This window comes from Beta vulgaris, chromosome 6 (genome assembly GCF_026745355.1).
Source record: "Beta vulgaris subsp. vulgaris cultivar EL10 chromosome 6, EL10.2, whole genome shotgun sequence".
Taxonomy (NCBI): domain Eukaryota; kingdom Viridiplantae; phylum Streptophyta; class Magnoliopsida; order Caryophyllales; family Amaranthaceae; genus Beta; species Beta vulgaris.
This window is the reverse complement of record NC_079207.1, coordinates 4,983,840-5,004,932: the sequence shown is the minus strand read 5'-3', so window position 1 is coordinate 5,004,932 and position 21,093 is coordinate 4,983,840. Positions and strand designations below refer to the sequence as shown.

Below are 21,093 nucleotides of genomic sequence, written 5' to 3'. Positions count from 1 at the left end.
GATACTAATGTTTTATGTTTAACTAAATATTTAACTAATTTGTAAACCTAATTGTTATAAATTATACATAATCAATAATATATATATAATATATATATATATATATATATATATATATATATATATATATATTATTTATGATAGACAGTATTTAGTATTACATGTTATGTATATTATTATAAGGAATCGGAATATAAATAAATAAAATGTAGGCTTAAATAAATAGGTCATTTTTATAATTATTTGGTATACGTTATTAGGAAAAAAAACAATATCAATTATCGATATCAATATTTCATAATAGGAAAACAATATCAATTATAATAACCTATCTAACGTACATCATCTTACACATTTTTAAGAACTAATATTTAGGTAAGTTAATGGTAGACATCATATTTCATAATAGGAAAACAATATCAATTATTATAAAACAAATTATATAAAACACGTTATTATTCCTAAATAACTAACTATAAAAATTTAGGCAAGTTTTCTAAATGCGCATCAAATCAACTTAATTAAAAGGCCCTAATTACGTTTTTAAACCTATATATGATCATGACAATTTTGTTTCCAAACGTGGGAGATATTGAGAAGCTTAATAATAGGATTGAGTATTTTATTTATTCGGAAATCTTATTTTTTTCCTATTATATGATATTCCTAATAACCATTGCTCACATAATATTTATTTAAAGATACTTTAGATCACTCCACCATATTCTAAGGAAACTTTAGCATATTAGACTCTATATATATAATAAGATATATAACTGCTAAGGAAACTTTAGCATATTAGAGTCTATATAATACCTCCACTCCACTAAAAACGCACATATATTCTTCATGGTCATTTAGACAAATTAATTACATAGTGTTCTTATCTTTTGAATTACACCATATTTTTTTGCGTTAATAAAAAATAATTAGAGAAATGAGTTCTTCTAATAGTAAACGCGTAAAGAAACCTTCAGATTACGGAAAAGAAAACGATTTCGGTGGCAATACACCAATTGTGTGTAACAATTCAAATCAACTTCATGATGCAAAGGTTGCTATGCAAAGGAGGAAATCAATTTTGAACGATAAGCGAAGTAGAAGCCAATGGTCAAATTTTTCGACTGAGAGAACTCCTTTAATTGACATTTCTAATGGTAAGTTGATTTGCAATTCTTTTTTTCATTATATAGTTACGTATTTTAAACATAGTTGTGAATTGACATTAACTAAGCCATATTATATTAAACATATTAATTCCAGGTAACAATAGAGATAATGATCTACATACAAAGACAGCGTCTAATACAAATGATGATGACAATGTCAGTAGGGGAAGGAGGAAGGGAAGCTTGATTGAAAATAAAAGGAAAACACAGGAATTGAGTGTACCCATTCTTTTATCTCCTGAAATTAATATTCCTAATGGTATGTATTGTTGGTTAGTATAAATGTATAGTATAATTTTAGGATTAGTATGTTGGCATATATTATGTGTATACATTTGTATTCAAACTACTTAATCTTATTATTATGTACACCAACATATTCATCAGGACTCCATGTTTCATATGTTGTAATAGACTAATGGTTTTTGCCAATTTTTTTTTTGTAGTGTATATATTTTCTGATGTCATCTTACTTACTCATGATAGTAAAATATTATATCGCGTTTTTTAAGTAATGCAAACATAAATGGTTGAATTCTATTACTATTTCCCATATATATATATTAACATTTTCTACTCCATCTAATATTAAATCAAAACAAATTTTCAAGAAGATGTGAAACAATATAAACTACTTTCTCACATTTTTTTTATATTCATATTTGTACAGTTTTTATGGAATAATCAAACATTGACTAAACAAATAAAGGTATTCATCATGAAATGTGCTTACTATAACATACATAAGTCAAGGTAATTTAGTATATCTTTATTTATTATGTATATAAAGTATATAATTATTATACATTATAAAGAGGAAAAGAGAAGACTACCTTTTCATCTCACATTATTTGTTCAATGGCCACCATCCTTTGCATCCAAAGCAAACCCTCCAAAAAAAACAAACATAGTTTAGCTTATGTATTTAATGATATTTTTTTTAAAAAATATTTATGATTATTTTTTTATCTATTAAATCATAAATATTATCAACTACATTTATAAAATCAGAACATAATATACAATTAAGGATATCAACTACTTTTTATAGAATCAACTCCAAATTATCAAGGATTTATGATTATTTATTAATCTATTAAATCATAAATATTATCAACTAAATTTATAAAATCAGAACATAATATGAAATTGAAAAAAATTACTTTTAAGGATATACGATTAAGGATATGAACTACTTGATTTAAAGGATCAACTACATATTATCACCTTTTTAATTAACATTCGATTCTATACCTATATCTATGGATAGATATTTCATACATTCATAAATTATTATCCAAATGATATTATTTTTTAAAAATTATTTTGTAAACGATATATGATTATTTACTACGATTTTTATTTTTAAAATTATATATTATTATTTATTAATCTAAAGCTAATTTTGGTGACTTCATGCGAGAAATTATTTTTTCTTTAAGCTTATATTTAACAATAAAGCACTTTAGGATACACTTTAGTTTTTAGTTCTACGGTTTTTAAAAATGTAAAATTTTAAATGATATTATGATATTTTTACTTATTTTATATTTCGTACTTTTGTGACATGCATGCGAGAAAAATTACAGATGCATACATATTAAATAGGAAAAATATTAAATTGATGATATGCATGCAAATTTAATTGTAATTTAAGATTGATGCATTAATCATATATTCATGAAATATAATAGGTTGTAAATAGTAAATAAATTTTACTTTTAACAATATTACGCAATTTCATAATTTTCTGTGCAATTTAGTTGCGAGAAAAGAGTCAAAACCATTTAATACGTTTATTATTTTAATGCTTAACTGTTGTATTTCTACAAAATGATATTATTTTTAAAAAAACTATTTTTTAAATGATATATGATTATTTACTACGATTTTTATTTTTAAAATTATATATTATTATTTATTAATCTAAAGCTAATTTTGGTGACATGCATGCGAGAAATTATTTTTTCTTTAAGCTTATATTTAACAATAAACACTTTAGGATACACTTTAGTTTTTAATTCTACGGTTTTTAAAAAAGGTATAATTTTAAATTGATTAATTAATGATATATTCATGAAATAATTAGCAAAAATGCAAAATTTAAATGGTATTATGATATTTCTACTTAAATTAGATATTCAAATTTCGTTTTATTTACAGCTAATTCTTTTTTTTGTCATTTGCATGCGAAAAAAAATATCTAGATTCATACAAACTAAAAACGAAAGAAAAACAAATAGAGGATATGCATGCAAAGTTTTAAAGACCGATTTAAGATTGAATCTTAAATCATATATTCATGAAATAATATAGGTTGTAAATAGTAAAAAAAAAAATAACTTTTAACAATATTACACAATATCATAAATTTCTGTGCAATTTAGTTGCGAGAAAGGTAGAGTCAAAACCATTTAATACGTTCATTATTTTAATGCAAAACTGATTTTTTTTAATGTATTTAACCATAAAAATTCTCAACAAAATATATAGATCACCATGTAAAGTATAAGGAAAACACAAATTAGATATTCAGATATCGTAATATTTTCATCTAATTCTTTTTTTTATCACATGCATGCGAAAAAAAAAAATCTAGATTCATATAAACTAAAAACGAAAGAAAAACAAATAGAGGATATAGATGCATGTTTTTAATTTACTGGTTTTTAAGCAAAAAATTGAAGATCTACAAAATTTTCATATACTCATGAACTAATATAATTATTACTTACAAAAAAAAACAAACTTAAATCTATAAAAGCACTACACCTGTAATTCGGATCTTCAAATCTTCATCAATGGCAATCAACTTTTTTTCCGGTTTGCATGCAAAGAAAATTTCCGAAATTGAACTCCCCAACTTATAAATCCCCTTTTCGGATAATCTTAAAACTTTCTGCTGTCTTCTTTGTTAATCGAATTTATTTTTGTTGTGTAAATAGCTTTAGAAAAATCTGGAAAATATAGAAGAGAAGGAAAGTTGCCATTTTTGATGAGAATATGTTCATGCATGTTCGAGATATTGGCAATGAATCTTCGAGAATAAAAATAGAGAGAGAGAGAGAGAGAGAGAGAGAGAGAGAATATGAACGGCCAAATGAATGAGAAATTTTTTGTTTGGTGCATTTGGTTTGATGGAATCATATATATACTTAGGTTTTTAATGTTTGTGTTAGGTAGTATTAGGTAGTATAAATAGAGTATTATAGTAAATAATTATGTATAATGGAAATGGAAATGTATCTTGGGATTTATAATTAAAGATATATATATAATATAATATAATATTATATATATATATATATATATAATTGTGTATTTATATTTGGCTTGGAAATCTTATTATAGTAAATATTATGTTTAAGTGTAAATGTATAATGCGCTTTAAAAACAATTTATATTATTATAAGGCCACATTAAATAAATCACTTTATGTCTAAATAAATAATTGTTTATTTAACTATTTATAAATCATTGTTATACGTCATAAAAATTTTTTAATAGTTACACTGATATAAGTTATAAGTAGGTTAACATATGTTTAGGTATTTAAGATTTAGCTTAGGTAGTATTATGTAGTATATCAAGAGTATCTTATTACGGTTAGGTAGTATTATGTAGTATATCAAGAGTAGCTAATAGCGGATGAGCTTTCATATGACATACCCTCATTAATTCAGGAATATAACAATCTGTTTCCATGTCTAACCGAAGAACAACTAATGGTTTTCAACGAAATAATGCACTCTGTTAATGGCCAATCAGGAGGTGTGTTTTTTGTATACGGATATGGAGGCACGGGTAAAACATACATTTGGAGGACATTGTGTGCTGCAATTAGGAAGATGGTGAAATTGTTTTGCCAGTAGCATCAAGTGGAATTGCGTCCCTACTTCTTCCAAAAGGTCGAACCGCCCATTCAAGGTTCGGGCTTCCACTCAATGTTTGTGAAAACTCCACGTGTGTAGCTATTAGGCCTGGTTCTGACTTAGCTGCATTGCTCATGAGAACAAAGCTAATTATCTGGGATGAAGCACCAATGATGCACAAATATTGCTTTGAAGCACTTGATAGGAGTTTAAAGGATATTATGCAAGCTGTTGATCGAGATAATTTGCATCGACCATTTGGAGGTAAAGTTGTTGTCTTCGGTGGTGATTTACGACAGATTCTGCCTGTTATACCCAAGGGTACAAGGCAAGATATAGTATTTGCGACGTTAAACTCTTCGTTTCTATGGGATTCATGTAAGGTTTTGAAGCTTACACGCAATATGAGACTTCAATCATGTTCTTCTTCGTCTACCGCTAATGAAATCAGGGACTTCTCAGAATGGATACTGAGCGTTGGTGATGGCAGAGCTGGAGGGCCCAATGATGGAGAAGTCGATATTGAAATCACTGAAGATATTCTTATAGACGGTGGAGATGACCCCATATCATCCATTGTCGACAGCACATACCCTTCACTCACTGATCACCTTTGGGAAGCCAAATACTTCCAAGAAAGAGCAATTCTAGCTCCAACTAATGAAATAGTTGAGAAGGTAAATGATCATGTGTTGTCCACAATTCCAGGTGAAGAGAAAATTTACTTGAGTTGTGATGCAATTAGTAAAGATGAAGGGAACTTAGGGGCTCATGATATATATTCCACTGAATTCTTAAACACAATAAAGTGCTCGGGCCTGCCAAATCATAGTATTAAGTTAAAAGTTGGTGCGCCTATCATGTTGCTTCGTAATATTGATCAGACATCTGGATTGTGTAATGGCACGAGGCTGGTAGTGAAGCATTTAGGCAATCGAGTGATTGAAGCTACTGTCATTTCAGGGAGCAATGTTGGTGACAAGGTATTCATCCCACGAATGACACTAACACCGTCTGACTCAACAAAATTTCCTATCAGATTTCAAAGACGGCAATTTCCTTTGACTGTGTGTTTTGCCATGACAATAAATAAAAGTCAAGGACAATCATTGTCGCATGTCGGGCTGTATTTACCGAGGCCTGTTTTCAGTCATGGTCAGCTATTGTCGCTATTTCCCGAGTCACGAGCAAAAAAGGACTTAAAATTCTGATTTGTGATAAAGAGAATAATGTGTGCAAAACAACCACAAATGTTGTTTACAAGGAAGTGTTCCAAAATGTATAACTTCATACACATTTTTGTAATGTTTGTTAATATAACTTTTACTTATTCTTTCATTACAAAATTCGTTGTTTGCTATTGGTTTCATTGAAAAGTCTGTCTTATTAAGCAAATCACTTCCCGTGCATTTTTGCACGGGTCCAAAAACTAGTTGTATATAATCGACCTACTATATGTTCCTTCATGTGCATTGCTCTAGGGAGCTAGAGACCGGTTGGTAAGGTACTTTGTACAGGCAGGATGGACGTGACTTCGGCTAAAAAGTATCAGCCCGTAGCAAAATTGAGTTGACCTAATTATTATATCGCACTAATTTAGTAAGTTTTATTTCTCAAGTGAGGATATCAATGTAACAAGTTTGGAAGATATGTGTATGGTGTCTTGCAAGTTGCATTTGTCTTAATTGAGATGTGTGTAGATGGAGGACAAGAAAGAAACAAGGCAAATGTGAATTATATGTTGTATAATTTCCTGTATCCACGCCTTTTTTTTTTCTTATGTGGCACTAGGACGATGACGGCTATTACCTAATAGTAACTCGTTAATAATTGTTGTTATCAGTTTTGTCTTACAAGTTATAATGTGTCCCTTTCTTTGTTAATTGATGTTTATTAAACAACAACCTATTTAGTATATGGAGAGTAAGTGTTATTTCATCCCAAGTACATTGCGCGAACATGTTGGATGATAACATATCGACTGCACCATAAATAATTGCAATATACCTTAGAATTTGCATTCAATATTGATTATTGATGGATGTATAATAACTATACAATATTTACAAAAGAGGTAATTAACGTTAACCCTGCCTACGAACCTAATTTGGCCCGATCGAAAAATTAAAGAGTCATGTATGTGACCCATTGGCCCGCGATTTGACCCAACCCGTTGATCAAAAAAGACTTGTCATGATAACCTAAGTTAAAAAAAATACAAGTTAATTTATGGACATGACTAAACTAAAAATGACTCAAAATAGTAGGCTTCGGCCAGATAAAGTGCCTTGTGGGCCGTGACTTGGCACTGCTTGCATTCACCCAAAATAAGCTACTTTTTTAGGGCAAAACTCGATTCGACTAACGATCACCTATACCTTGCAATTTGATTTTGTTCGATTTAAAATCTCATTGGATTTAGATATACCATGGTCTTAACCTTCCTGACTAGCCTCCATATTAGAGGAGGAAGTATCCAACTTTGTCTCCAAGTCTTTTAGACATGTATTAGTCTCTTAATGGTATAAATGTAAATATTCTTTATTTATTAAACTGTCTTTCAACCAACTTCCTCAACCATTTATTTTTGACATCTATTAGAATTTGTTACACAATGTAAACTACATAAATAAGCCAAAAATAACCTAATGAAATAATGTCAATCTCCATTCTACTTGTTTCTGAAGCGCTATAGTTTTACCACATACATAGGCTCAAAGCAAATTGTGCTAAAATCTAAAATAAAAGGCAGAGCCTTAACTTGTAGGTTGACAAGTTTGCTTTGTATACCCAACAACAATCTAACAATTGAACAAATTAAAAGTATTACAACAATTACATATTTTAGATGATTTAATACATGTCAATTGACAATACAAAAAACCATCATACAATTACATTTTACATACTTCTTTAATTAATTAAGATCATAGTAGTATATGCAAAACACACAAACTACTACCAACGACCCGTAATAATGAGTTGGCTTAATGACTTTAAGTCACTGATCTAACTTCGCCAATGACTATTTACAAATAAGGAATTTCCTTACTATTTCTTGCGCCTTTCCAACAAGTATGTAAACATACAATATCAAAACTCAAGTCTCCAAGAAGTTACCCCACTTGTAATCTTGTATATGTATAACGATTATTGTCAACAATATGCATAGTTGAAGTAGTTATCTGATCAACATGATCTTCAACATGAACGTACATTCACATGATCACACACGCATTAGGATTCTCATCGCTAAAAACAGTAGAATACTTAACTTCTGTTGAATTCTCACGTGCGAGATTAGCAATTTCGTAGTCTGTCAACTCAGGGTTTCGCACGTATCCTGGTGGAGCCTTTTTATCATAAACTCCAGGTGCATAAGGGTGAACTAAGTGCTCAACAGCGTCGTATGGAACATAAGGCCAAAACTCAGCTTTCTTTCCAGTTCGGTGCCTGACCCGATAAAGACCTTATTCGGATCCAAGTAGCCCATAACCGTGAGTTTATGAAGCTTAGGATTCACTTCAACTTGGGTCACTCCTTTCATGCCTTCTACACTCTTCTTCACCTTTCTCTCACATCCTTCACAGTCCATTCTTACTTTTATCTCCACTGTCTTCATCACGGTAACAATATAATTCATGCATGTCACATTTCATAGGGATGTGCTATATACAACTAATACAACAACACCAAAAAAAAAAAAACTAAATACAACAAAACATATTAAAAGACTAACCTATCTTTGGAGGGTCATCTATGATAAATGACCCACTTTGGGGGTCATCTACGACAGATGACCTCCCTAAAGAGGGGTCATCTATGATAAATAACCCCATTTCTATAATCGCAACCCGAAAAATATAAAATATGACTTACGCGATAAAGGAAAAAGTAAAATTTGGCGAGTGAAACTATATTCTCAAATTTGTTATGAGATGAGTAATAATTGTGCAATTATATTAGTAAAAAAAAAAAATTTACTATGATTAAGTTAGAGATAATTTTAAATGTTATATTTAGCCTTTTATTTTTTACTATATATAGCACTTAAGATTATATTTCTACCCCAATGTTATAACAATTACATGCGCACACTACTTTTATTATCTAAAATTTGTGTTCAAAACAAAATAATTTTTTCATAAAGATTTTAAATCTCGTAAGGAATATGTTAAATAATAACATGGGCAAAAAACTCTTTTAGGAGAGATAAGATTTTTCATGCTTGGTTATTGTTGTTCTATTGCAGTAAATTAGAGAAAAGGGAAATGACATAGTAATTAGCCATACTATTGTATTTTAGCTTTTGTATTTTAACATACAAATTACCAAAGACAATCAAAATATAAGATAATTACTAAATAGTAACTACTATGCGAACAGTGTAACTATATCTAAATAGAGGAAGTATTAAACACATAAGATGTAAAGCCAAAATTTAAACTCTCTTTTTCCTTAATTCATGTGTCATTTCCACTTTCACATATTGCAAATATTAAGAACGGAGATAAAATATGGCAAACTAAAAATTATACAAGGGATATCCAAAGCAAAGGAGATTAAAATTTAGAATAGGAGTAATTAATTTGTTAATTTAAGAGATGAAGATTAATGATGAAGAAATTAAATGAGCTTACTTTGAATGGTTTCCTTTTGATCTTGTGATGATTAGCAGAGATGAGCTCCCAGCACTCAAAAATATAGTCCAAAGCTCTCATATTCACACAGATGAAATGATAATTGATGAGCACCAACTTGAAACTTGAAAGTTTATACTTAGCCTGAAATATTGAAGTGGTACTTTTAACTTTAGTGAGTTCAATGTTAATTAGTGTAATTTACAACCCCAAATGCAGTTTTAATTGATTAGCTTCCAGAGATGGAAAGTTGACGAACCTTCTAGTATAATTGAGCCTTTATTCCTAATTTTGTATGCTATTCTAAATTAACTAAGGTCATACGTGGTGCTATAGTAGCTTGACACATGTCTTGGCCTCCACATAAGTAGACATGAACTTGGTCCAAGAACTATGGGTGTGAATTTGGTTTTCTGATTGGTGAATAAAAAAATTTGTTAGGGTATGTGTGGAAAATTTGTAAATTATATAATCTTAGATTCATAATAAAATCATCAAACTAAAGATTTTAAATATAATCAAACTAAAAACAAATCTTAAGAACACAATCTTTAAATAAAATTTGAGAGGAAGAAGGGTAATCAAACTAAACAAAGAATAAAGAGCAAAGGGGCGCGGGTACGATCAAGGGTGGTGTGGCAGCAGGCTAGCGACAACATGGTGGTTGGCGCAGTGGTTTGATGAGGAGGGGAGGTTACTTGTTGAAGAAGAAATCATTGCTTGGGAAATAAGGGAGAAATCATCATTATTATTATTATTATTATTATTATTTCTATATATTATTTTGTTTACTATAACTTTACTCATTACTATTACTATTATTATCAGGAAGAACGTGGTTTAGGTCAAAAGCACAAATAAACCCACGTTTTTTAGCCCATAAATCAATCAAATTGCGTCAAAACGATTTATGATGCAATTTTACGCGGTCCGGCCCAATCATTATTTTTATTATTAAATATTATTATATTATTAAATCTAATTATTAAAATAGTAATATTAATTTACTTCTTTGATATTATTGTTATTATATAAAATCATCATCAAGTATTAATATATTAATACAAATAATATAAATATTAATTATTAATTATCATTATTATCATTAATTGTTATTATTACTATTAATTTATGATTATTAATATTATTTATTTATAACTATCATTTAAAAATATCCAAAATACTACTATTATTATTCATTATTATTAAATATTCATTATAATAATTATTTGATATTCATATTATTATTGTTTAAATACTTCCTCCGTTTCTTTTTACTTGCAACGGTTTGACTTTTACACTATTCACCAACTCTACTTAGTTTATGTTTGGTGATTTATAGTTCAGGAAAAACATATTCATGTGAGATCTTGTTAGATTTGTCTGAATGTATATTTTCCGAATATATACTTTTTATAATTTTTATTTATCGGTAACTAAACTTATTGATGGTTGAAATTATGCATTGGCAAGCATAAAAGTCAAACTGATGCAAGTAAAAAGAAACAGAGGAAGTATTATTTATATATTTATTACATTCAATTTAATTCAATTCAGTTTAATTCAATTCAATTCAATTTTATTTAGTCAGCTTAGTTAAGCTCAGTTTAGTTTAGTTCAACTGTTTTATGCCGAAGATAATAGACCCTTACAATTTAAAAATTCATAATTCATTACAAACCTAATAGTACATCAATAAACTAATAACAAAACCATGAGCCATATTTCATTATAATAACACGTAACATAATACATGAGGTTAGTCCAACAACACATTATACAACAAATTCAATTCAACAACAAAGAGTACGACAACAACACTTACTAAGCTTTTTTTTAAAAATAAATTAGTTAAATACTTAAGTCCAATCCAAAATACATAATACAAGTCATATTACTATTAAGTTATATTGAATTTTCGAGTCCAATTCGATCCAAAAATCCAATTTTCTTTCAAAAAAATCTCAATCCAAACATAATTAGACTCGGATTCAAATTACTAATTCGAATTGGATTTCGATAAAAAAGTGATATATAAAAAGGTTTGGTAGGAACAAGTTTTCCACCCAAGTATCACACAACCTTACATAACTTGGAGCACATTCGGAAGGTTCCTAATCCTACCAGCACCATCTCGTCCCTTTCTCTACGCCAAAGTCTCTCCTCAATTCTTTCATCACCTTTCTGCACTTTTTATTCCTTCTTCCTTCTTTCTCACTCCATTGTAACACCTCTCCTTTTTTTTCCGATCAAAATTCAATTGAACTTAAATTTCTCTCTTCGTTTCCCTCAATCACACACCCAAAAAATTCCTATCAATTCAATTTCGCAATACTACGAATCAAAAACCATGCATCAAGGTATGAGCGACACCACCAATTCATATTACCCAAATCAATTTCATCAACCCCCTTTTCAAAACCCTAACCCTAACCCTAACATTAATCCTAATTCGATCGTCGATCCTTACGTCAATTCATGGCCTCCCACCTCCGCCTCTGCTCCACCTCTTTCTTCTTCCTACGCCGCACCTTCTGATTTCCCAAATTATCCCTCATATTCTCATAATTCCGATCATGTTCTTAATTCTGCGCCAAATGCTCCATCTTTTCCTTCAAACCCTAATTCCCAACCCCAATCTTATTTGAATTACTCCTATGATCACAATCAACCTTCTTATAACCCTTATGATCATAATCAAATTGCCCCTAATCCGAATTTGAATCCGAATCAATCGTTTTCGGGTCCTCAGTTCTCGTCCCCGCCTTCGTATGACGGGAGCAACGTGAATTATGACCGTTGGGGTGGTTATGGGGAGCAGGAGAATAGTATGTACAGCTCAAAGTCACAAGGATATGATGATGATGATGGTGGTGTTTATAGGTATGAAGGTGGGAAGGTGGAGCCTTATGGAGCTCGAGGAACGGCGGGTTTTTCGGGGTCTTCTTCGCAGGTTATGTTCGATGATTATGGGCGGCCTATTAATATTTCAAGTGGTAATGACAGTGGGAATAGGAATGGGAGTGATCATGGACAAAAGAAGGCGGTACCGAAGGTGGTGAGGGCTGTTCCGAAGGAGGATGTGGAGGAGGATGTAAAGGGTGGAGTGCAGAAGTTTCGTGTTAAGGTCTTGGCTGAGGGGTATGGGACGAGTGATTTGGATGTTCTTTGTCAGGTATAGTTTCTGCTTTGTTGTTCGTTAATGTTTTTTGCTGGTTATGGTTCTTTGTGCTAAATATACGTCTATAATAGATTGTTTTACCAATGTGAACGATGTATTTGCTGGGAAATGAAGCAGTGAAGTATGATGATTTTGAATAATGTTCCAGCTAGAATGTCTTCTATTTGAAGAAATAGAAACAAAAAGATAATCATAGAACGCTGTTCTTTTGCTCTCATGTGTTAGCCATTTTGCTTTGGATTCATCAATATATAGGTTTTGCTTTTGTGATAATTTGGTTTACATGGTAAAACAGATTGGTTTGGATGGGATTCGAATGCTTGATCCTGCTACAGGTCGGACGCTGAGAATTTATCCTTTTGAGACAGTGACAAGATGGGAGGTAGGATGGTTGCTTTAATGTTAATTACTGAAGATTTCTTATAGACATGTTCTTTAAAGCCTCTGTTTGCTTTCATTATTAGGTCTTGGATTCCTATATATTTGCATTTTGGGCAAAAATGCCAGTGGACATTGAATCGAAGCGCATAAGGCTAAAGTCAAACAGTTATACTACAAATACAATATTGGACACAGTCACAGCAGCAAGTGTGCAGGTAAATGACATTCTACTATAATTATGACGTTCTCAAAGATTTTTGTAGTTCAACTGTGCTATCTCCACCAAATTCGTGGACTCTTGTAATTGAATAGCTTATTATAGTGTAGAAATACCCTACTAGGTTCAGGACATGTGACACTATTCTGTTAGTGTTCTTGTATCTGTGCCTCTGTGGCATATGTATTGTGGCATTTATTGTTACCTTTTTAACGTTGCTGCCTTAGGAAGAATTTTCCAGTGGCCTTTTTCTTGTGATGCTTGGAGTGATGTTTCCTTTTCCAAGATCTTCCTGTTCTGCATCTATTGTTCTGATATAACACTGGCAGTACAGATGATCTGAGGCAAGTAGCATTGCTTGTCTTTGCTATCGATCAAGTAGCAACATAGGCTACTGAACGGGGAAATTTAGACATGATTAACGTGATAGCCATTGACTTTTAACATTCAGATGACATCATATTTTGTGTTTTAATCATATCTTTAATTTGGTATAAGTTAAATTATATAAAGTTGATATTTTGAAAATATATACCGGGACGAATCTAACAAGATCATACATGAGTATGTTTTTCCTCGTGTATAAATAATGCAAGATGGTCAAAGAGAGTTGTGAATAGTGTTAAAAGTCAAAATGGTAGAACTAAAAAGAACCTGAGGAAGTATTATTTATTGCGATTTAACTCTTACAACTTTATGTATTTCATATCTGTGTAGCTTAAACGGCATAGTTGGTGAGAAAAATGGTCTCTCTTTATACTACGTTTCTGGAGACTTTCCGCAAGCTTTTTCTAAGTCGAATGACTCTTAATTCCTAAAATTATTCTGTGTTCTCTCTTCCACTTAGAGAAAGATCGGACTTCTTTCTAACCAGAATAAGGAATAATTGTTGCTGGCAAAGATGGATGACCGTAGGAACTTATGCATTTTTTTATGCTTCATGTGAAATATTGCATTCTCATGTTTGTTGCTTCGAACAAAACCTGCTGTGGAAACCATACTTCTTTCACTACTCATGCCTCGAATTTCCAAAAAAACTTAGGAGATTGGGTAATTTCTTTCCTGTTGGGAATATATTAGATACTTTTTCTTTCAATACTACCCATGAGAGATTCTTTGATGGATTTTGAAGGGACGATTAGCTATTTGGTACGACCTAGAATGACACTGGTTTTGCTCTTTTCACCCAATATTAACTTATCAGACTTGATTGGTACTTGTGAACTTATTGGAAACGCATAAAACAAACTGAACTTGTATGGCTCTTATTGGAACTCACCAAACTTAACATCACTTTTTAAGGTATGCCAAGTTTTTTCTTTTTCTTTTTTGTGTGCATATCCTTGACTCTGACTGTCTCACCCTGATGTTAGATGAAGCCACACATAGAAAAAGGAAACTTTCACAAGGATAATTCTAATCTTGTCGGTCTTCCTATAATATCCTAATTATGGGTTATTTTTTAGTATAATCCAATGAGGTGCCTTTTATAAAATAATCCCAAGTGACCAATGACTTGTTTTACTTATTAATTATGCATTTTCTTTTCAAATTCCTGCCTATCGTCCCTTCCCTCCCCCTCCCTCCCAGTCAAGAGAGAGAACATGGAAGAGAAAGAGAGGGAAGACTTGATGGTTCAATCTTTTGCCTGTAGTTTTTGATTTATCTCTTCCGCTTTTTTTTTACCGTCTATTAGCAGGGTTTGTGTAGATTGTTGACGGTTGGTGCTCCGGAGGTGTTCTCCAAGGGAGTTGCTTTATGGTTCTCTCCCTTATATGTAGCTGCTGATATGTATTTTTGCCTCGTTTTTTTTTATTGTATTAGGTTTATTGAGGTCAAGTGACTCGACTGTGGATTTAATTAAGATTTGGGTGGCCTAGTCTATTAGTTCTGTCTTATATTATTCTTTTGGGCTGACCATTTAATGTGAACTAAATCTTATATGACATGCACGCATGCATGAAGACACCCATATTAAAATTGTAGGATATACTATTGTTTTGTAAGGGATAAGTCACTGTTTCATATTTATTGATCATTACCTATATGCCCATATCTGATACCTTTACCCCTGTCCAGGTAATATAGATTAAGGTAAACTATGTGTGCATATGATATGGGATTATGTTTTACCTTATCCTGTGAAAACACTTTGAATTTCTTCGGGTGACTCTAAGCTGTGCTTTACAATCATGCATTGAAAGTTTAACACCTTCTCACTTAGGAGATGCTCTTTGTCTCTCTGGGTACTTATCTTTACATTTTTATGTGACACAGCTTAAGGAGATCGGTGAAAGAAAAGATTCTAGCTCATCCAAAGCCCCTGAACAGCTTGGTGAGAAGAAGAAAGGTCTTGTTGATTGGATGAACTTAATTAAACCCCCCAATGAGGAGAAAGATTACTGGGTGAGTCATTTTTCTCTATGGACCATGATTGATAGTGATGATCTTTTGTAAGTTGTTTCTTATCGAGTCTACAATTACAAGGATATGACTTGTGACTTGGGTTAGGATTATACGACCTTCGCTCCTATTTGATCTCACGGTTTGCTTTTCACTTGAACCAAGTAAAAAGTGAAAAACTAGGAGAGAGAGGAGAGAAATTATGAAAAAGTGGGGAGTAAGAAGTACACAAGTAAATAGAAAAATTGAGGAGAGAGAAAAAGGGGATAGGTGGGGGGTTTTAAGTGGGTTAATTTATCTGTGAGGGACCACATGGAGAACAAAAGTAGGGAATAATGATTGGACATTTTACCTTGTACAGATAACGCAACAGTGTGAGCCTTAAAAAGAAACGGCCTGAAAAGGAAAGTGTGTACATTAAAAAGGAACGGAGGTAGTACTTATTTGGAAGAAAATATGCTCCAAGGGTTCATTATGCTTTTTTATGTGAATGATGTTTAAGTTTACTGTTCATATGTTAAATGAAGAAAGTAAGAAATGGTGTTAAGACCTGTGCATAACACTCAATTTATTCCTGGAACAGATCAATATTTAATAAGTGCTCAACCTTGTACATGACAGGTACCTGATGAAGCAGTCAATAAATGTACTTCATGTGGTACAAACTTCAATGCTTTTGTTCGGAAGGTTGGTGTTTTGGGGATTTTTGTTTTGGATTTAGTGCTAGTGTCAACATTTCTATGTTCTTGACTTGTGTTTCCATGGTTTTTCCCCTCATGTCAACCATAGCATCACTGCAGAAATTGTGGTGAGATCTTCTGCGACAAATGTACTCAAGGAAGAACTCCTCTTACAACAGATGAGCAAGCACCACCTGTTCGAGTTTGTGATCGTTGCGTGGTACAGTGAAATGTTCCCTTTTCCTTTATTTTTATCTGTGAATGGGATATACTGATTGGTTCTCAGTATAGTGTCACATGACTCTTAGTTCTGTCATGTGATGCCAAATTTTTTTTTTTTTGAATGATGCCTGAGCTGAGCTGTGTGAATGAGACTTTATTTGTAACTTAGGAGTGGTAGAATGCTGCCATGTTTAATTGTGTAATAGTTTTTGGTTTTTTTGCTAGCTAGAATTGCGTTTATAGCAATTATTCCACACTTTTTTTTCTTATGGTGTGATGAATGTTGATGATTTTTTTTGGAATACTAATTTCTTTCTATATGTTCCACACTTACTGACTGACGTTTGATTTGTTACAGGCAGAAGTCACTCAAAGGCTAGCCAATGCTAGGGAAGCTGTTAATAGAAGTGGCTCATTCCCAAGTCACGAGGATTTAGCTAAAAAGCTTAAGGTGACTTAAGTCTATATGCCTACTCTATATCTCAATTTCTGTGATATGCTTAAATAAGATGCGGATATTTGTGCCTGTAGTGCTGCAGCTACTCAAAATAGTATGTCTTAATTCGAAATCAACTGGCAAAATTGTTACCTCTGTATATTTATATAATGGGCCTCAATTTGATTAGGGGTCATTTATAAGGAATTTAGCTAGAATACTTTTTCTTTCATTATAAAATTATTTTAACATCTCTACCATATAGTAGCATCTTTTGTTTCTTGGAATATATAGAGTATTATTAGAGGTAAAACAGGATAGACCAATTTTGAACTCACTAAAAGTTAGAAAGTGGCATATAATTTTGTGATGGAGTATGTTGCTCGTCTACTAAGAAAGAAATAGAAGAATAACTTTATTGATTATAGATGGTCTGTGTATATTTACTTGCTTTACCTCAAGTCGTGCATATCTTGTTTTTCCAAGCTACTTTCAACAACTATGTCTGATATGGATCCAGCTAGCCTTGTGGTGTTGTAGCTACTTTCTTCCGTGGCCCTGTTTACTACCTGATCTTTACTGAACTGGACTTCTCTTTGCTGAATTTAACTTATTTTTACTGAACCAAACTTATTTTTTGCTGAACTGAACTTGATTTTACTGATTCTCTATTATTTTCTCTTGTATACTTCAGTGATTATTACTGAACTGATATTTGTTCAGCTGAACTGATTTGCTAATCTAAACTTATTTTTGCTAAACTAAACTTACCGCCTTCCATCTTTTAGTTTGAGACATGATGTGACATTGCTTAACTGGATCTTAGATCTTAGATCTTGGACTCGTAGTGTGTCCACTTTTATTTTATATGGTGAAGTACTTCCGAGATCTGAGTTGGGCTTAGTGGTGGAATGTGTCTACATAGAGAACCATATATCATACAATTTCAACATAGTTGTTTGGGGAGAGAAGCATAAGTTCTGGAACATGTCTGACTTAAATGATGTTGTACTGTTGTAGTTTATGAAGCAGCACTTTCTTATGAGGCATGCATGCCTCTGATGGTTTGGCTACTAATTATTTATTATTGCTTCCATGGTTATGCAATGACCCTTTTAGATAGCTGTTCATGCTTCCACTGCTTGGTGATATTATTTTAGCTTTTGGAAAAATATTTCAAGTGTAGTAATACTGTTGTCAATATGTTCATGTGAATGTAATACTTATATTTGACCGCCTTATTGATCTTGAACAGGATGAGATGAGCAGAAATTCAAAATCATCAGCAGGTACTCATTTGTTGCCAATGTGCCAAATCCTTATTAGTTTCTAATTGGATCAGTATTCAAAAGGGAGTTATCTGTTATTCATATGAACATCTGAAGCTAGTCATCAAAGCATCAGTTAATTACTTTAGTTTATTCCTTGTCACTTATTCACTGCTAAATTGGGACAATAAACAGGTTTAAAGTCTGAAGGGTCTCAAGAACGGATGAGAGATGTTGCCTGCCCAACTTGCACTGTCCACTTACAGGTTTGTGATTCTATCTTCTTTATCAGCGCAGTTTATGAAGTTTCATAACGGATTCTCTAATCCGAACAATGGAGACTCCATAAAATTTTAGAATTGATCTAGGCTAAAGGCAGACCTACTCAAGAACTCACGATAACTTTCCTTTGAAACACTCTGGTAGTGCTTTTGAATCAAATTTCAAATAAATAATCTTCAATTGATAATTAATCTTTCCTTTACCCTAGGTTTTGGTATTTGTGGGTTATGTCATGGTATAACATATCTCCTTTTATGGATGACAAACTGCAGGTTGAAGTTCCAAACTCTGGTTCGGAGACGATTGAGTGCAGCGTTTGCCAGCATCCCTTTCTGGTTAGCGCCGACTGATTAAACAGCAGTCCTTTGGGTTTTGGAAACCTGTAGTTATTTATATCTATATCGTTCTCTGTCAGAATTCAATTGATTGAAGTGAGTGCCTAACAATAAATGTTTGCCATGGGTATGAAGATTCATTGTTTCATTAATCTTATATCATCACCTGCTGTCATATAGGGTTTATGTCAAATTGATGGTGTTGGACTATTCATGTCGAGTTTCTACTGATGTAAATATGATACAGGAGTGTTTTTCTATATATATTAAATATGTACATGGCTACATGTTCTTCTTATATATACTATCTTTGTTTTTTTTAGTTGATCCGTTTTCCTTGAACACACATGCCAATGTACTATTTTAAACCTTTATATCTGTAATTATCAATAAGCAAAAATTACAAAACGTTGATATTATGAAGATATACATGAGAAAAATTTAAAAAAGATTTCACATGACTATTTTTTTAAAGTACAACTTACTAAAGATAGTCAAAATTACACATGTGAATAGTGTTAAAAGTCAGAACGGGTCATAGAAAAACGAAGTAATTGGAACACTTGTCAATTGTCAACTAGAGATTCTCTACCATCTTTTTGTCGATCATTTTGTGACGTACAACCTTTACCAAATGCCCGTCAAAATTAAAAAAAAAACAATAAAAAGGTGCAAGTTATTACCTTTCGAAAACATTTTGTTTAGTTATACCTCATTAAGTACAAATGGTTATGCTATTCTGTTAAGGTGTTGTAGGATCTATCCATTCCGTGATGCTATTAAGGGTTGTTCTATCAAAAATAATTTAATGTTATTAAATTAAACACCACAATTTAAGGAGAAAGAGTTTATGGAGTTCCGGATGATAATAAGTAGTAACCACAAAAATGCATAGTTGGGTTTCAATAATAAGATTTTTTTGATCTATATGAGTCATGAAGGCAGTACAAAGAAGGAGAAGAAAGATACGAACCCGTGATCTATTGTTCACAGCACCTTTATCTTAACCACTAGACGATAGATATCTACTAAACTATCAAGGCATAAAGATTGAGCCATTAAAGTCTGGCCAAAGTCCTATTATCACAATATTTTATCTTTTTTTTAGACAAGCACGATATCTATACAAATATATTAAAAGGTGTTCCTAAACAAGGAACGATGTCACGTGGCGCCTTTACTTGGAATGTTTTATATCATGTAATCCACATACACTAAAAAGACAGAAAATGTTTATGTAAGATTCGATATGTGATTACAAGCATATATACGAATGTCTTAACCTCTAAACCAAGTGATACTTGATATTATTACTTCAAAATAAAATATTAATAAATGAAAGATATAATTACCCGGAGCGTAAGCCGAACCAAAAAAGTAGTTATATCTTAAAACAAGATATATATATAAAAAGCCTTATACCTCTCTAGAGAAGCCTTAATGAATTACAATTGTTACTATTATTACTATTAAGGAGTTAAAGACAATTTCTACTAAAAAAAAAATACACATCAAGTATATGTACTACAAGTTACCAAAACAATATTGTCCCGTAATTTCGAGAGAAAAATCAAATTTGCGGGGATGTTGAGCTGCAGGGGTGGGGCGGGGGGGGGGGTTGTGGGAATCTGCGTGTAGGGGGTCTGCAGGGGTCGGGCGAAGGGGTAGGGTTGCAGGGGTGCTGGGGTGGTTAGAATCAAGGTATTAGATTAGGGGTTGGGATTAGGGGCCGGGTAAGGTTAGAGGATGTTATGTTTAGATGGGCTAATTAGGGTTAGAGGGTTCGAATTAAGGGTTAATGACTAATGAAATATATGATTTTTTTGAAAAGTGAGAGATATATGGTGAATTTCGAAACTTGCAAAAATATATGATGCAATTTTTTAAATCAAAAGTATATGTACCGTACTAATTACAAGTTATCTCTCTACAATCTACATTGCTAACAGAGTATACGTTTCAATGTTGAGTTTGCTTGGACATGCTTGAGATTAGTTGTGTGTATTT

At 31.9% G+C, this 21,093-nt stretch overlaps 2 protein-coding genes and 1 pseudogene across 2 annotated transcripts; 2 read left to right on the top strand and 1 right to left on the bottom strand.

Annotated features, from left to right (window-relative positions):
• Positions 1-937: 937 nt before the first annotated feature.
• On the top strand, positions 938-6,434 carry LOC125498908 (uncharacterized; annotated as a pseudogene).
• Positions 6,435-8,055: 1,621 nt separating this feature from the next.
• Positions 8,056-9,951, bottom strand: LOC104895154 (heavy metal-associated isoprenylated plant protein 26). Its single transcript, XM_010681583.3, is given in 3 exon segments — positions 8,056-8,504; positions 8,507-8,657; positions 9,682-9,951. Coding segments are annotated over 3 exon segments (477 nt in total). The 5' UTR covers positions 9,763-9,951; the 3' UTR covers positions 8,056-8,259.
• Positions 9,952-11,747: 1,796 nt separating this feature from the next.
• Positions 11,748-19,408, top strand: LOC104895153 (hypothetical protein). Its single transcript, XM_010681582.3, has 10 exons — positions 11,748-12,856; positions 13,158-13,244; positions 13,327-13,458; positions 15,738-15,866; positions 16,485-16,550; positions 16,653-16,763; positions 17,124-17,216; positions 18,457-18,490; positions 18,665-18,735; positions 19,024-19,408. Exons 1-10 carry the CDS (start codon positions 12,032-12,034, stop codon positions 19,099-19,101), a joined length of 1,626 nt encoding a protein of 541 aa, XP_010679884.1. The 5' UTR covers positions 11,748-12,031; the 3' UTR covers positions 19,102-19,408.
• The last annotated feature ends 1,685 nt before the right edge of the window (positions 19,409-21,093 follow it).

What these genes read in the sequence shown, in the direction of transcription:
- LOC104895153 (XM_010681582.3), top strand. Translation starts at nt 12,032, where the DNA reads ATGCATCAAGGTATGAGCGACACCACCAATTCATATTACCCAAATCAA. An exon ending in GAGTTTGTGATCGTTGCGTG is followed by an intron (nt 16,764 to 17,123) that starts GTACAGTGAAAT and finishes GATTTGTTACAG; the next exon opens with GCAGAAGTCACTCAAAGGCT. An exon ending in CTTGCACTGTCCACTTACAG is followed by an intron (nt 18,736 to 19,023) that starts GTTTGTGATTCT and finishes GACAAACTGCAG; the next exon opens with GTTGAAGTTCCAAACTCTGG.